We start from the raw sequence: 18,102 nt of genomic DNA, 5'->3' as shown, positions 1-18,102 counted from the left end.
TTGGAAGTGTTGGTCTGAAAAGCCAATAAAGTGGGCTGCTGGATTTACAAAACAATAACAACAATAGAAATGCACGGTGTTTATTTGTAGAGGCACCAGAGTTCTGCTTCTTGTTTGGTTTCATCCACTTGCAGCTCACAACTTGGTGGTGGTTGTTGTTGTTATTGTTGTTGGTTGCGGTGGTTGTTCTTGGTTTATTGCTATGGTCGGTTGTTGTTGTGGCTGGTTTGTTGGATTTGGTGGGTTGTTGTGGCTGATTGTTGTTGTGGCTGATTGTTGTTGTGGTCGGTTGTTGTTGTGGCTGGTTTGTTGGCTTTGGTGGGTTGTTGTTGTGGCTGATTGTTGTTGTGGCTGATTGTTGTTGTGGTCGGTTGTTGTTGTGGCTGGTTTGTTGGCTTTGGTGGGTTGTTGTTGTGGCTGATTGTTGTTGTGGTCGGTTGTTGTTGTGGCTGGTTTGTTGGCTTTGGTGGATTGTTGTTGTGGTGGGTTGTTGTTGTGGCTGATTGTTGTTGTGGTCGGTTGTTGTTGTGGCTGGTTTGTTGGCTTTGGTGGGTTGTTGGTGGTGGGTGTAAGAGTGGAGCGAGCAGAAGACGACGACACAGGCGGGGTGCGGGGTGGGCGGAGCGAATGTCGATGCCTCCTCGGGTCGCGCAGTTCTGACGCAACCATCACTACCACCACCACCGTAGTCGCCTCCGCTTCTTCTACTACTGCTGCTGCTGCTTTCTCGACTACTCACAGCTTGCTGCCTGTGAGGGAGGTGATCCACGTTCTTCTTTACAAGCGCCGAGAGACAAATCCCCGAAGATGGTGTCGTGGCTCATCTCGAGGCTGGTCGTGTAAGTCTGCCTGCAACAGCGGCACCAGCATCATCAGCAGCATTTATTACATTACAACATCACCAAAACCGGATCCCTCTGGGGTACTGCGGGACTAGCGGGATGTGGCCTAGGCTTGGTTCTTTTTCTTCTTCTTCTTAGCTGTGCGCGTTCCTGTGTGTTTGTTTGTTGTTTCTCCGAATGAGGATAAGAGACGTGGAATGAAACATCGGCGATGCGTAATTGGCGACACGGTGGTTACGGGATGCTCGCTGCATCGAGCGATGGGGACGTCGCGTTTGTTAAACCTCATCGCTTGTCGTTAGCCGGACTAAAAGTAAACATTTTGTGACTCGTTGTACACATCCACGTTACAAAAGCGTCGCTGGCAATTGCCAGTGGATATGCCGGGCGCGTAAGTTGTGAGGTGCCAAAACAGCTCGTTGTGACATCCGCGGCCGGGTGAGAAAGGGCCCATTTCTGGTGCCATTATTGGTCACGAGGGATGTTTGTTTTGTTTGTTTGACCCACACTTCGCCATGCTGGGTTAGTGCAGACTGGAGAAAGGAGGTGGATGGGATGGATGGGGAGGGAAGAAGAGGCCGAAGATCAGACGGGTTCACACAACGCTCGCCACAGATGTTTACACGTGGGCCTGGGAGTCGAACTCTGGTGGCTTTGGGTTCAAAAACAGGGCCCTCACCCCCAATCATACACGTGGCAGGTAGTTTATGAATATTGTACCTTCGATCGGAATAACATGAAACTGCAAACTTTGTACTACAGTACATACATATACTGTTGATATTGGTCATACACATGTTAAACACTCGAATCGAAGTCGTTTGAAAACAGAGTTTTGTCTTAGTACCAAGGGTACACATACACCCAAGTACTCTTATAATTAAACAATTTACGAGTACTTGAGTCGTAACTTAGCAAGTCATAGCTTGTGTGTTTTGTGTGCCCTTCGTGATGGATGTTAGGAATGCATGGAGAGTAATGTGCGTGTGAAGTACACATACAATGAGTGTTATAGGCTAACGTTTTGAATGCTATTAACCCAGCCTTTCTGACTTGAGTTCGATTCCTAGCAATGGATAACATTAGTGGCAAGCGATAACTGAACTTGTCTTTTTCACCAACCCACATTGGCAAAACGTGAATTATAGTCAAACGCCCCCCATGACCGCGACCCGGTTTTGGGAGGCTTTCGTCCAGTGGAGTGTGGTAACAATGAGTTGGTGAAGAAACTCACGTTATATATACACACACAATATACTGTACATCAGATTGCATTGCTGACATGACATGCACGTTTTGGGTTTGAACCTGACATCGTCAGGCATTGACAAAGGTGTTGTTTTGTCGTGAAAGTTAATCATCATTTTAAAAATAAACACTGAGAACAAATGACGTGTGGCTCTATAATGGCAATGCGTCAGCACGGCCATATGTTTGGTCGGATTTTGTGATGATTGTATTTGTTTCGATTGTTTTAGACAAATAGATTACAGTAAATAACGGTTGAACGTCAAAGTTATACAGAATTGTATTTCTCAATGTGGATCAAATACTTTTTTGGGTGGAGTAATTGATGGTGCAGTGGTTAGTAGACTATGCTGTTAACCTTGCAACAACCTGACTTGGTGGCCAGTGATATCTGCTTCAATCCTGCCCCCCCCCCACCTTTAACAATTGGCACGAACTAGCGTGGTGAAGTATGGTCAAACAATTCCATGACTTTCACATGGGAAGGCATAAATCCAGTGGTAAACTTACAAGTGGTTGTGTATTCACTACCATGTAATACTCGATTTGTAGTGAAAATCTAGTTTATTAGTTGAGCTAACATTCGTCCACAGTTTTGTTTGCCGAGTTAAATCCCTGGCCACGTTTTTGGTTTGTCAACAGGAGTAACATCGTCGTGATGAAGTTCTGTTCAACTCAAGCCATCTCGTTATGGTTTAGCCGGGCACTAAATCTCATTGCCCCATGTGCTGAATTTGCTTTGGATGGTGGAGTTGTTTTTGCAGCATTCATGGAAATTACACATTTCTTTGGCAGGAAATATATGAATAACTATACCTCCCAGTGGTCCTCACCAGGTGGCCCGTGTAGGCCATAATTTGTAAAATCCTTTAGTTTTATTCCACTCGCACATGGGACAATATCTCGAATATCTCGATCCCAGTCTTCAATATGCCTTGGTCAAATTGTACGTGTTTTTGGGATGTTTTCAAATGCCTGAATTTCTGGATCAATTTCCCTTTCACATTTACATTTCACATTTACATATTCATTTAAAATCCAATATAGTGCTGCATTTTGTAATGCTTTCTTTTGTTTCGTACTTTTCTTATTTTTTACTCATGTCTCCTCCTTGAAAGTCATACTTTTAGTTTCAGCAGGCGCATAGCTGATTATAAGTAAAATACTTGAATTACAGGTACAGTCATAATTTTACTGACCCTAGAAGTATGTACGCAGTCAGCCCAGGCTGGATTCTCAGATATATCAGTCGGGTAATTACAACCAAGAGTTACACATTTTGAGTGGCCACTCTAAAAATAAACAGTGTGTGGATAGATCAAAACTAAGCTGACAGTTGAATTGACAAAGGCATAGTTTTACTAGATTGACATGTGAATCTGTGTCAAAACACATTGACACCACGATATGCGTTACATTTAAAATCACAAACATATAATAACAAAACACTTGTGTTATGTTTATATGTGGAATATGGCTAAACACATGACAATAGTGTGCCACCCACCGTCTGGTGATTAAGTGCAAATATTAATGTTGATGTCGTTATACATCACGAAATTCAAGGGACTTCAGACATATTTGTAATTGTCCAGACATGTACATCAGTTGAGTACCATTTATTTTGATATTCGTCATAATTGCGTGTTTCTATGCGAATTGTGCTGTTTGCGTCGCCTATGGCTTTAGGCATTTTATGATTGACGTCACTCCAGTGGTGTTGCAGTTAACATCTATAAACTAAAATATTGTCATAATTTTTACACAGTTTTTGTCAACTTTATTTTAAAGACATTGATGGACCAAATTAAATTAACTCCACAAATAGGCAAATTAATGACATGCAAATCTACTTTTTGGTCGTTTCAAGGTGTCTCCTCTCCACTAAAATCAAATTCTCGTAGTCACCGCCCACAGCGCAGGAGGGTTATTTAGAATGTGTCTGCTCTTGGGATTTCGCTAGCCACAAAAAACGGTTGTTGAATTGGCACAATTCTATTGGGTTAGTTTGAAGCAGGCGCTTTTTTTCTCTGTGCGTACAGTTCAGTGCTAGGTAAATCTTCCTCCCCCTGTGTGTGAGAAGCATGGATGTGTGGAAGCAGTTTCTTTTTTACCCATAGAAAAGAAAACATTGCCGTACAGTGCCTCAACAGTGAACAAAGAGATTTGTTTTCAATTTCCCGTTGGAGTAAAAAAAAACTTTTCATGGTGCCTGGCATGTGGAGATGATGCTTTTTCAACCGCACTATTACAGACAAACTCACCCTATTACGCGCTACTCCTGTTATCTGCTGGAGATGTTGAGTCCGTGAAAACTATTATCAGCGGACATATTTTTCGTGTTCCCAATTATTTGTGAAATTTGTTTAGGCATGGTTGAGTGGACAAAAATCGTCGATAACATCGCTGATAATAATACCTGCGTTTAACACGTAGGCTTTCGCATGTCCATTAACCTTTGGTCTGCCCCATAATCACCAAGATTATGGAGAGTTGCGTACTCTTACTTCAGTCCCTTCTCTTTGCGAAGGTGCTTGCTCTGCATATACCTTGTGACTTGTTTTTACACTGCCAGAGTAACATTTTTTACAAGCGATTTTTTTTTCCTTTTATAGGCAAGCCCTGTAATTTTGTCCAGATGCCGATTGGAATTCATGACCTTTTACGGTTGATGTTAGCTGCTTAGCTCGAAAAGGCCAACAGGGTGGAGACCATTGTCAAGAAAATGATCTGAACAAGTGGCACACGAAACAATGGGACATTGTGTACTGTTGAGGGGGTTTAAGGTGGCACGACAATATTATTCCGTTCGGAATCGATGGCGAGCTTTAGCATGAAAATAACCTAGCCTGCACCTGTGAAAAATGTCATTTACAATACATTAGGAAGTGAAAAATAGGCAGTTACTATTGCTTTGTTATTTTTCAAAAGTTTGATCAATTTTAGGAAGTGAAATGTAATTTATTACAAGATCATGTGTTTTTTAGAACATTATTTAAAACACTGTGGCAGGGTTGGAGTTCCACTGAAATGTAGTTAATAAATATGTATTCATGTCGGGTAAAAAAAAACACGTTATATTTATCTTACTTTTTTAACAAGGGAGATTTGTGGTGCTCAAGTATAGCAGAAATAAAAACACAAGACAAAAACACCAATATTGCAGAGAATGAGAGCAAGATTACCTTGCGAGCTAACATACGAGGTATTTAACGGTATGGTCCAACAAAAAAAACTGTAATTGACACAGTATTGGATTAACAATGTTCAGAATTAATGGAATTATTTATCACCTGTTTTAAACAAATTAAACTGAGGCATGAAGGCTTGTGCCTGTCATCCAGAATTGCTGAAGATGCGTTGAGCTAGTGTGTAAAATTAGCCAACTTTAGGGTAATTAGACACATGTTCAAACAACTCACATGTGGTCAAACTCCCAAGCCCGACATAGTGTGCAGAAGGGAAGCCTTTATATAGTAGTGGGTTGACAAAGGTGTGTAAATTAGTACCAAAATTGGAGAATATTGCTGCTGGGTTTCAATTATACCAATTTGTCTCTATCTCCCTCGCAAAGAAAATACTTCTCTTCATTGTCAGCCATCACGGCATTGCCATTTCTCGCGGTCATGTGATGCCACCACCGTTCATCGCACGTGGGCTGCTCTCATTGCCCCCCATCTCTGCAGTGGCTATCCTCTTTGAGTGTGTACACGTCTGCTTTGGCTGCCAATCGGATATATCAGTCAAATCAACCCGTCTGCTGTATTGGCCGTCATCCCTTCAAACAATATCTCCTGCCCATGTGTGTTCACAGATACACTGCATAACAGTCGATATAATTTCTCTGGTTTGCGTTTGTTCCCTGATCATTGTACCTCTCCTCCTGTATCACGGGGGTTAAGGTTTCATACTCTTTGTTTTCTTCGGTAAAGTCACATAGGTAAAAGATTAAATAAATGTTACTTTACCGAAAAAAACAGAGTATGAATCCTTGCAGTCACGAAAACTTCAAATCTAGAATTGGGGGTTAAGGTTGTGCGTGAATGCTCCATTCCCCATTCTTCTTTGTACAATTTTTTTTACCTTTGTTCCATTTTCTTTGCCAGTCTTTGTATTTAAGATATTGCTGGCTTCTAAACAAAAGGTCATATGTCTATCTTTAAAGAGCTATTTGCCAACACTGGACTTAGCTTTGATCTTTTTAAACTGATCATGAAATCCATTCATCTTTTTAGATGCCATAGATAACGAGATAAAACAAGTTAAAGGTACAGCCCTCAAATTACTTGCTCAGGGCATAACTAGAGGAAGGGCTGCCACTACAGGGAGGTCTAGAGAACCCCTCTAGAGCACGTTTGACCCATTCTTCCATGCTGGGTAGACGTCTTGGAAGTAGTGACGAGTTTTGCCTACCGACTTAACTATGGTGCACCAATTTATACTGCAGGGGTCGACGGGAGGGGATTTAAAAAAAACCCTATTGTTTTAAATGTCATGCCGAAGGATAATCACTGTGATTAATTGACAACTTGGATGGTTTAATCAAAACCCAAAATCTCTTATTTTCCAATCAGATTGTGTGCTTGCCTAAATTGCCTTTACTGCCCAAGGGTGGACCGGTGGGTTTAATGGCTCTCCAATGGGACACAGATGGAGTGGAGTAGTCGTCGAGGTGGCCTTGTTTTGGGAGTAGAATGTGTCGCCCAAGGTGAGTGGTGGTGGTGGTGGGCCCAAAATACGCATTTTTATCAACTTAAGTATAGCGTCATTCCTGAAGTTATTGATTCGGTTTCAGCATATGTTACGCAACAAGCGTCTGTGTTTTTACATGATCAGACCTGTTCGTCTTTTCAAAATATTTTTAACACCGAAGTGTCTTTACGATGTACTGTGACGATGTGTCCTTCTAACCAACTGCAAGCAAGCACCTTTACCACACAGATTTGGGATTGGGTATTTATATTTAAAGCGTGGGCAAGATGTGATTGCGTGTCACGTCGCCAAGACATTAAAATCACCGATCATATGCGGTGTGATTTTCATAATTCTTGTTAAAATTGATAAGTAAAGTATGCTCCACCCTTTCTCAACATTGCTCCACTAAGCGTGCATAAGTCACACTTCAGTAGCCGGCAAGGTTAAAGAGCAGCGTTTCATCATTCTGTAATGGAAGTGTGTGAAGGCACGCTGGGAGACAAATGGGTGAAGGGTTTCGTATGACATGCACAGCCAGTGCTGCAATTCTTTTGCTCCTAAAACCAGTCGACAATTTCCTGTTGCTCTCTAAAGAACCATTGCCTATCAACCCCCCCCCCACAGACTTGCATTCACAGTACAGTAACCCCATTCCAGCAGCTGTAACGGAGATGACCATGTGAATGTGCAGGCTGTTCTTGTCCATTTGCCTGGTTCAGCCCGTCGATAAAGCTCAGCCACGCTTTGCAGTACAGGCATCCAGATAAAACATTAGGATAAAGAGCTTATATAAACCGCTTTGGGTAAACGGCAAACGTGGACACATTGGGATACTTTAGTGATATCCGCCGCTGCGCCGTGGTCTTGCGGCTTCAAGATACTAGTTCATCTTTACGTTCGTTTAGAAACTGTAATCGTCTTTGGTCAACATGACGATGTGTAATTTGATATTGGACAGGTATTTTTGATTGCTTGAAAAATGCTGCAGTTCTTGTTTTGAATTGATTGTTTAGCTCGATACAATAATATTGTTGAGGCATATTTTAAGTTATGGTATTTTCCTCTGAGCATTGTATACTAAGCTAGGTGTTACTGAAGTTCTTTTAAAGTAGAAAATACGAGAATAAGTTTGACACGCATGAGCGTTTGAGGCTTACTCTCGCCTATTCTGTGCATCAGCCGTAGCAGTCCTCTCATTTTGGCTTCTATCATCGTTATAATCAGCCATGGTCAATCCACTGCTGGATGAAGGCCTTCCCAAACTATCACCGCTTCTGACGATTCCGCAATGGTAACATTCCACTCGGCACCTGTACACAAAACAATTTCTTCACTCCATCAGACACGTTCCATTCCTTGGCTGCTACTCTGTTATCATTCTTGAGCTTCGTCTTTCATCTGTTGGTTTCTATAGATGCATTTGAAGCTGAAGATTGCGTAAAATGGTTGACCTTGGGATTTTTTTGTTTGAGGTAAAAAAACCCATTCCCTCTCAGTTTAATTCCCTCAAGCAGAACAGCGTACAATTCAAAGTGCTGCTCATTGGCCAACTGAGCTGTGCATTATGAGAGGTCAAAGGGTATTATAGGCTTGGTAATGGAGTTGTGTCCTTTGATGTGTGGATTAGTTGTGAAAGGCTAATCTTTCGCTTTCAGTGCAAATCGTTGACAGTTTTCGCTAAGCACGTGTAAAGTAAATACTGCTAGTTATGCAAAACTGACCCTTTTCTCTCACTTTTAAAACATTTCACAAACAATCGTGTGTTGAGCAAAGTAATAACTTCGTGTTATTTGCAGGAAAAAAAAATATTTTGTACAGAATTGCATGACATACGTTAAGGCAGTAACCGTAAGTGGGAGATGGCTTGAGCCGTGTCAGATTGGTTGACATTGTCAGTATAGTAACGAGTGGAATTCATCTACAGAAAATTATTGAAGAACTGAACAAAGAAGGCTGTAAAGTTTGGCCAAAGATAAACCTGAACAAAATGAAAGCCGTGTACAACAAATACGACTGAAGAAAACACAATTGTTGGAGAGACGAATGGAAAAGACGAGAGAGAGTAAGTAGAGTGTCTTGGGCAATTACTGACGGTGGATTGGGATCAACATGATGGATTAAAGAGGCAAGAGTGCATGTGGTTGGAGTATTTTTTAAAAATTTGAAAATGAAAACCAATATTTTGCAAAACTTCATTATACTTCATGACTAAGAAACTGAAGGGGCCTTATACTGGACATCAATTCAGGTGTGTATGGATCATACACACGACTAGCAATGGAGCAGCAGACATTTGACAGTTTTCCTTGTTTGTTTCCATTTAGTACTACAGTCACCGTATATTTGTTCAACTTCTTTCGCACCGTACGTAGCCAACTGTGATAATCGTAGGTGCTTCTGCAACTTGAGTTTTGTTTGATCTGGAGGTATCTGCCCGAGCCGATTTTGCGCTGCATGGAATTATGTTTTGCAATATTTTTTTCTTCCTCATGTGATACAGGTGTTTTTGTTCAACAGATGTAGTTTTATTTATTTAGCTTTTGTCGTTTTTGGTGACGCGGGTCGCTCTTGTCAATGGCACTATCCTGGTCTCTTGAGTTCTCACCTGGTTTAAACAAAACAAACTTGACCTTGAAACCTGAAATGGGAGATCACATCCGAAATGATTTCCACCGTGGTTATTGAGTAACGAAATCAGCCCATGTGCAGGAGCAAGACATTCTTTCGCAAGGGGTGGCAACAGTGCAGGGGGGAGGCCTCTTCGCCCAGCAGTGGATAGAACACAGCAGAATGATGACGACGGTTTCAACAAAGCAACAAGTCATTAATTCACTTTATATCCGATATGGATTGCGACACACGTCCTGGGGGTTTTGGCAACAAGCCACTGTAGGGAGGGAGGGTTTATAAGTAAAAAAAATTACATGAAAACACTGATTCACAGGGGTGGTTCCCTGGAGGCTGTAGCAAGGGGGAGCCAGGGTTATTGGAGGCAGTCATAGTGGGATTGTCCTGTGAGGTGCAGCCAAGCGTGAAGGCAGCCTCATCTCCAGCCGCCCTTTCCAATCATACCAGACAAGCATATTACCATTGACCTACCGCGCATGCCTGGGTCATGGAGATTGATTGAAGCGTCGTCCTCACTGCTCCCAAGTATTTTGCATTGGGGAAAAGTCCTGTTGTACTCGCACGCTTCCGAAACGTCTGCCGCGAATAAAACCGCGTACATTGTATTTATATATATATTTATTTTAAATATATGCTCCAGTCAACTCTCTAGACTCTCTCTCTCTGTGATGGCTTGTAAGCGATTTAGCCCATTCAGTTGTTTTGTCTGAGAGTTGGCGAAATGCAGATAACACTGTCTTGTATTGTATACGTTCGGCAGCTCAAGGGTTCGTGGAGTTGGCCTTGGTGTGGTGGTGGTGGAAGGGTGGCCTGAATAAAAAAAAGCAACACCGAAAATTACTAAAATGTTATAGTCGACTTTAAAAAAACACATTTTGTTTACTTGGCAAGAATAGTAGGTCAAGACTGAGAAATGTGTCAGCTGTTTTTATTGGGTTTAAAATTAAACGGTTTACTTACCGACAACACGTTTGTCACATGGCCACCGAGTCAATGGCACCAGACGGGTGAGGAGTAGCTAATGATTATTAAACCGGCACCTGCACAGTGATATAGGGGACCAATATCATGGATCCTATTCCCCACGGCTATCCGCGATTGCGTTCCTCTTATCACAAATAACCCCGTGGAAAATCTCGTAAATGTTCCGCGTGGCGACTCTTATCCATGAAAAATTGTGAATATTACGAAGCTGCTTCGCTTTGTATTTTGGGTTAAATCGTGGATAATAGGAAGAAATAGGGCCGCAGATATAATCGGAGTTTTCTTGGACCCTACAGCTGTCACAGATAACAGGAAGCACGGCTAATAGGGCCACGGATAAGAGCTGTTCGCCTGTACTGGATGTCATTTTCTTTTTGGCACGCACGGCTAATCCGCAACCCAGATAATCCACCCATGGATAATTATCATCTATAATGTAAATTGTTTGACATACAATAGGGGGATTAAGTCCTGGCACTATGGGATTTTGATTCCGGCCAAAGCTACTATCAGTGCCGAATAATATCTACAGCAGTCCTGAGCCCCCTGTCTTTCACCAACACATATTGACCAGGAGGGTGAGGTATGATCGAATAACCCCAATGACCAATACGGGGTGGGGGAGGCCTTCATCCAGCAATACATTGACAAAGGCCTGAGCATGAATTAAAATAAATTGGCATTGTAAGTTTAAACAAACCAAACCCTTTGGTGGCACGTGCCTATAATTTTTTACTTTGTACCCATAGTTTGAGCTGCACTGAATGGAAATTATATCCTTGCGGAGGCTGTGCAGATAATAGGTTGCTGAGCCTATCTCTGCAGTTATTGTCCTGTTGGCAGGGGAGATCTGAAACCACTCCGGTTTTCTCCCACATACAAAAAAATACTCGATGAACTGCTTAAAGATCCCTGAGGGAGACTCTCAGAAAAAAAAGTATTGGCCATCATCGAGGATGACCGAAAAACTCATATTTTAAACCGTATTATTAAAATTAAATGTATTAAAGTAATTGCCTTGCTCTCCACGGAAGCGGCGACAGAAATCGTCGTAACTCCTGCACATTTTATAATTGGTTTACGGTCTCCGCACCCTGACTCATGCCACGTTAAAGCGGGCGTTTTAATTTGGTGCTGCAGCATGGCACCACATACTTGTGTTTGCGTCTCCACAAATAGCTGTAGTTGTGAGGGTGCTGGCCACAGTGACATCTGAACCACGGTTTCTCATTGCTGAATGTGACAAAATTATCCAGACCAAAATAGTTTTGTCCTCTAGGGTGAAAACGGCCCGTAAGCTTATACCGCTTCACATTTCAATGCATGCCTATCACAGTAAACAAGTTTAATGCTTTCGTACTTGGCAATTGTGTGGTTTGAGGTGGTTTGTGAATACATATATTTAATTATGATAAAAACAGTCCTTTGTCATACTGCTGCTGGTTAAAAGCTCCCAACCCCATGTCATGTTAGTCGTTGGGGGTTGTTTGACCATACTTTACCACTCTGGTCAGTGCAGGTTGGTGAAAGAGTGCCCATGACCGGTTCAGATATTACTTCCTCCTGATGTTAGCTGTGGCCAGGAATCTGGTTGCCTAGTTCGTAGCGCAGTGGGCTAGCCACTGCATCACCACTCCACCCATAAATACGTGTACAGTGCAGTGTCTGTAAACAACTCTGCTGCAAATATAAATTCACATCATAATAAACTCAGAAGCGTTTTCAGAAAGAAGGCAGCTTTTAGCAAAAAAATAAAGATCAATATTTTCCATTGGTAATTGTGTGCCTTGGCAAATGCATACCTGGTGTAACCTGCAACATTATTTTGAGTGGTCTACAAGTCATTGTCTCGTGCACAAATGCCAAGTTTTGGCTGAATAGCCTCTTGCAATCCAGCTATATGGCCTGATGTCAAATGCTGATATTTTTTCTTCAGTCTCTTCTTCTAAGCCAAAAGTCCCATTACCGCATGAGGTCAGATTCTCAGATTTATTTTCTTCATGTTTGGCTATTCTGTGCTTCTCCTCTTGTCACATGCACTGTCCTCGTATCCCATTTTCCCACATCATTATATCTCACTCTAGGTCTTTCTCTGCTCTTCTCTACACTGGTGGCATAGCCACTTGATTTTTTTATTAACCTTTCCTTTAAGCTCAGTTGGCCAGCTCTGATGAGAGGAGATGTTTCTTCTGCCATATCCGCTGTTGGCATCCACTAACCACGATCATCCTCTGCCATCTATGCTATTGTCTTCCTCGCCCACCCCTTTGTTTGTTATCGAGGATGTTTTTTTTTTAGATCTGCCATGCTTTGTGTCGGCAGGATCACCTTGAACAAGGGGCATCGGACGGTCTTGGTTAGATCAGAAGTTTAAGGACGAGTGTTTGTGGGTTGCACTTGTTCTCACCCTGGGTTAGAGGGACCCAGTACTAGCGGAGAGGTTAAATGTTCCACAATCCCCGTGAAAAGTGCTATCCCTCCGGAGCCCTTGAACCCTCTATTTTCATTCTCTCACACTTCCACATTTATTCCCCGTGTGTCACTGCCATACCCTGAATCAGACGTTGAAACGTATTCTTTCGTACTGCGTTTTGCAGAGATAAGTGACTGATTTTGGAACAATAATGATAATTGACATGGTGCAATTAATCCATGGACTTCACCAACAGATGTTCGAAATTGATGTCTGGGTTCTTTTGCCAGTCGACGGCACTGACGCCACTGTGACGAGATGTTAACTACCTTGCCTGATATGCAGGAGGTCATGGGTTGGATCCCGACCCTGACGCCTGTATATTTGGAGTTTGTATGTTCTCCCCGTAGTCGTGTGGCCTTTTCTCCAGCTACTCCGGTTTTTCCCTCTACATTTAAAAACATGCGTTTAGAGCAGTGGTTCTTAACCTAGGGTGCACGCACGCTCTTGGGGTGCGAGATTCCCTTTTTTGGGGTTGCGAGACATGCCAGATTTTTTTTTAGAAGGTAAATCATCGAAACACATTAAGCACGAGACACATAAGTACAACTCCTTTGTTTCATCAAACCTATGTATTATAAAAAATATATACAAATTGAGAACCAAAGGGGTGCAATGCTGCAGTAAAGGTTAAGAACCACTGGTTTAGATTACTGTATTCGGCTGCTGTCAATTTGGGTATGATAAGCCACTCCGTTGAGCTATCATTTGTGACCAGATTGCTTCTGACAAAGAGATACATAGCTCAGTGGGCCTTACCTGGTAAAATAAAACATAGTTTAGTTTAGTTCGGCTGTAAACGGAGGAATTGCTTTGCCGCTGGTCAATGGTCCTGATGGGCAGATGGCCTGTAACTTCGTGCTGCAACTGTTTCTTCTGATCGGCAGTCACAGGTGGAGCAACGACAAACAATCCAAACTATTTAATTGATACTTAAACCTGCAAGTACATCCAAATGGACACCGTGCTCACATGTCCTGCCTGGCCTACTGCCCGGGCTTAAACAGTGCAGCATGGATCTAACCGAATCCAGCCAGACACATACTTAGGTGATCGAGATTCCGATGTGGTACCAAAATGAGTTGCAGTTTCTCTTAGCAGGCATAAAGCCTTTCACCCCCCCCCTTCTAACAATTCACTTATCTGTCACGATGCAGGTCCCGATTTTATTAAATAATCGATTATGTTAGATCTCAATCACGGTCTCGTTTGTATAGTTTCTCTGTTCATCTCGTTTTCACGGCTTCTGCCTTTGTAAGCCTTAATCTAACTAAAGCGTATACATTTAGAAACCAATTTAACAAATTAAATAACGTTCTCACAAAGCTCCAATTCCATACACGTATCTTGAGTGTAAGAATAGATGTTGAGCAATACATTGACAGTCACATGCTTAATAACGGATAACCATGCCGCTGTATTCGGCAGCGGACTCTGGCCTGTTCGACCGTGGTCACAGCCAATCAATGCGAGCCGGTTAAATTTATATTTGGTGTGCTGTGTGAAGCCCAAATATGAAATTAGTTGCCAAGCATGGTATAATCCCGTTGTTTAAAGACGGTGGTGTGTGTTGGTGCTTGTTCAGAAAAGGGTGGAATCGACCAGTCGTTTCCATCCTGTAAAACTGGTGAGACAGGAAAAGCCAGCGTTTGGGACTTGAAAAACCATTCTCCCATTGTGTTTTTTTTCCTCTTTGGCCTCGTTTCCTAGCAACTGATGGAGCGTGTAACGTTTACAAAACAGACCGGCAGTCCCCTCCAGCTATCACGTTTGGAACGCCTTTCCGTCAATGAATGATCAATGAAGGGCTGCAATTTTTTCACAATGAGTCAATTTTCTATGAAATAAAAGTCCCATTAATTGTTTCGTATGCTGGTGTTGTTGTTTTGCAGAAGAAAAAAACCCAATGTATTCATGTTGTAATCCTAAATATCCTGTTCTTATTTTCACGTGCAAAATGCATTGCTGCTTTGTCATCCTCTGTCCGCATGTTGTTGCAGGCTGATGTTCGGCATATTGTACCCAGCGTATTCATCCTACAAAGCTGTGAGGACGAAAAATGTCCGGGAATACGTGAGTATGCACAGAACGCTCAATAGTCATATGCTTTTGCTGTACATTTTAAGTTGTTAAGCATTTGGCAAATTTGACTCATTTTATTCCATAAAAACGTAAAAAACATGTATTTGTGCTATATTGGCAGTGGTTCACAGGCACGAATAACTCAAACTCAACACATTTTTGTCAACAACACTGCTGGGAAGGAAAACGTCATGGGTGACGTTTCAGGCATTGGCCTTTATTCTTTAAATATTACGGGTACTACAAAGAACTGTAATTTACATTGATTTCAGAAAAATACAGTACATTCATACACAGTCGTCTACCATCAACCTACACGTTCCGTTTAGAAAACACATTTAAATATTTTCTGCAACCTCATGTCATTTGTAAAGATAAGTGTTATTGTGCAGCAGCAGCAGCAGCGTCCAGCTGCTTTGTATGCTGTGCTGAGAAGATGCCCTATCCAGCAAACAATCTGTGTGAGCCCAAAAACAGAATCTCTTTTCCGACTTGAATTGCTTTTTCCCCCTCCGAGTGCTGTTTCATCCAGCATACAAACAGCAGGCCCCCATTTGTATATACATTTTGCTGTTTTCTCTCCCGTTTCGTATTTGTTTAGCTCTTCTGCCTGTGTTATTGTCCACAGACATGTTTCTGTTTCGCCCCATTATAAGCCATGCCTGCGCAATGCTTGCATAATTTATAGGCCGATAATTTACTGTCGGGATTTTAATTAATTTATTTTGTTAATATCGCTCTACAACCCACACAATACGATTCGGATATTGAGGTGGGTGGGGGGGACAAAAGGTGGAAATTAGCAAGCGATACGTGAATGCGAAGTCTGTCCTTCACTTCAAAATGCCAAGCTATTGATCAAAAAGCTCCCCCCCCCCCCACCGTATGCTTTGCTACCTTTTATCCCAGCGAAGCTTGTCCAAGACTGTCTGGCTTCTCTTTTTTCCTCCTTTGTAATGAAATTGCTTGCCAGGTGTAGTAAGCCCTATATTATGCTGTGTGAGGATGGTATATTATCCCCCGGTCATCTCATTATAACTGGGGAATAAAAGCAATGGGATTCACGGACATTATATATTTCCTTCCAATTCTACTCACTACAACACTACAATTACTTGGAAGAATAGGGGGGGGTCATTTAATTTTCTTCTTAGAATAAATTTGTTGCACTGACTGTTGTCATTGTTTTGGTATACAACAGCATACAGTACGGTACTTTTGTACGTGCCTCGTCTGTTGTCGTCTGTTGAATAAAATATATATAATTGTTATTGGCCGTGATCAGTCCACTGCTGGATGACGGCTTGCCCCAGCCAATGCCATCCCTCACCATCTCACAATGCAACAATCCATCCAGCAACATGTTGTATGGTCTGTTCTGGATGACCACAGTTTGCACATTCGAGTGTTTTTAATTTTCCATTTGTGCATCTGCCGTAATTAATGCAGATGTGGTTTAGGGTGGACTATGAGCTTCGTGGAAGATCAAAACCAGTGATCTTCTGCGTTGGGTCTTTTACAAGGTGTTTGTGTGCGAGTTCTTTGGAATTCCGTTCCGCTTTCCAAGCTTCATTGGGGTTGAATTCTCATTGTTTCAGGTTAAGAGCATGGGTCCAAAAGGACTTGCGTGACTTCCAGCGATGACTAGGGACGAAATTGAGGTCCTGATGAATGGGAAGGCCACTGTTTTCCTCTATTCGTAGAGAATGGGTGGGGGAGAGATGTGTGACAGCACGGGCAGCCCAGGGTGTTGGGGTTTACAGTGATGCACCCCGTTGCAGTGTTCAGTTGCACATCAACAAGTCGAGTTTGACTGTTTCTGGTCAATGCTGGTGCAAAGTACTCGGCAACACAAGGGCCATCGTTGATGTCGAAACCATGGGTGCTAATGCTCCCCAGCTTGTGCTTGCCAGATTCTGGACCAGGTTTACCCTTGTTTTGGTATTGGCGGCTACCTTTTTCAGGTGGAAGTTTAGGGTATGGGTCCAACTTCACTCCAAGATAGGTTGAAGTGGGGTCGTGTCGCACAGTGTTGCCGCAGAAGGTCACTTTCAGAGTGTACTTGGCACTCCTATTATCGGGATGAAATGCAGTGCCTGTTTTTTTGTGGGGATTTGGCTTGAGCGTTGGCAGTTGTGCACAAGGACAAATAACCAAAGCTCAACACATTTGTCATTGACACTGCCTTAAAAGCACATGTGCGCTGATGAAGGGTCATTGCCTGAAACATCGCCTATCATATTTTTTTAATTTTCAGCCTGCAGTGTTATTGATGAACGTGTTGTTCTTTTTCACGATCATGATCAGTTTTCCTAAAACTGTCCAACCTTTCTCTTGCTCACCTCTTTATTTACTAAGCTGGAGATATATTTTTGGAGGAACACAACAACAAGGACCGCATCAGAAGTGTTTATCTAGGGCAGCTATTGAGAGTAAACCGAGAACAAAACATGAAAAGTAAAATGTTGTAAAAAAATACTCACGAATACATAATTGAGAAAATGCTATTTTGTTAAATTCGTTTTGTGATATTTAATTTGCGTTCACATTTTACTGTCTTTAGTGAGATAAAAATGACAAAACAATACCTTGATTGAAAAAATACATTCTTAACATGTGTGCCCACCTTAATATTTCGTGACAAACATTTTTATTGAAGCAATTGTCCAGTTCGTGTTTAATTTCCCTCTCCTGGCAAATGGCACACGATTTTTTTTATCTTTCAAACCCATTGTGCTTCCTACCTTGACCTCATTTCCTAACTACGGTTTGTATAGACACTCGGCTAATTCGGTTCGGCTCGAAAAGTGGGGAAAATGAAAACACTAATGTTTCATTATGTAAGCCTGGTGCTGCAAACCGCCCCCCCCCCCGTCATCCATGGATGGATCACACCTACTAGTTTATTTCAATTTTGAAATGTAGTCTTGTAATATACATGAGCGGTGTGCATCCGTGTGTTGCATTCGGTAATGGTAAAAAACAAACAAATAAACGCCGTTTGCAGAGTCAGAAGTGCTATGGTCTGCCGGGCTCTCTCGCTCAAACGGTGAAAGCCTGCTCGAGCCTCGTTGTTGGTCGTAGCACTGGAGAATGTTTAAACAAGAGAGCCGTCCGTGTACATCAATTCGCAATATAGGTAACGTATTG

General features: G+C 42.2%; 1 protein-coding gene across 1 annotated transcript in view; it reads left to right on the top strand.

Annotated features, from left to right (window-relative positions):
* The first annotated feature begins 608 nt into the window (after nt 1–608).
* LOC144935072 (receptor expression-enhancing protein 1-like) overlaps nt 609–18,102 on the top strand; it is a 44,264-nt gene continuing 26,770 nt past the window's right edge. The window contains exons 1-2 of the mRNA XM_078861420.1: nt 609–839; nt 14,871–14,943. Of these exons, the coding sequence (XP_078717546.1) occupies nt 808–839; nt 14,871–14,943 (105 nt within the window). The 5' untranslated portion in view covers nt 609–807. The remainder of the gene's footprint in view (nt 840–14,870; nt 14,944–18,102) is intronic.

The sequence above is a fragment of the Lampetra fluviatilis genome, chromosome 12, assembly GCF_964198595.1.
Source record: "Lampetra fluviatilis chromosome 12, kcLamFluv1.1, whole genome shotgun sequence".
Taxonomy (NCBI): Eukaryota; Metazoa; Chordata; class Hyperoartia; order Petromyzontiformes; family Petromyzontidae; genus Lampetra; species Lampetra fluviatilis.
Note: the sequence above shows the minus strand (reverse complement) of the source record. Positions and strands in the feature narration are given on the sequence as shown.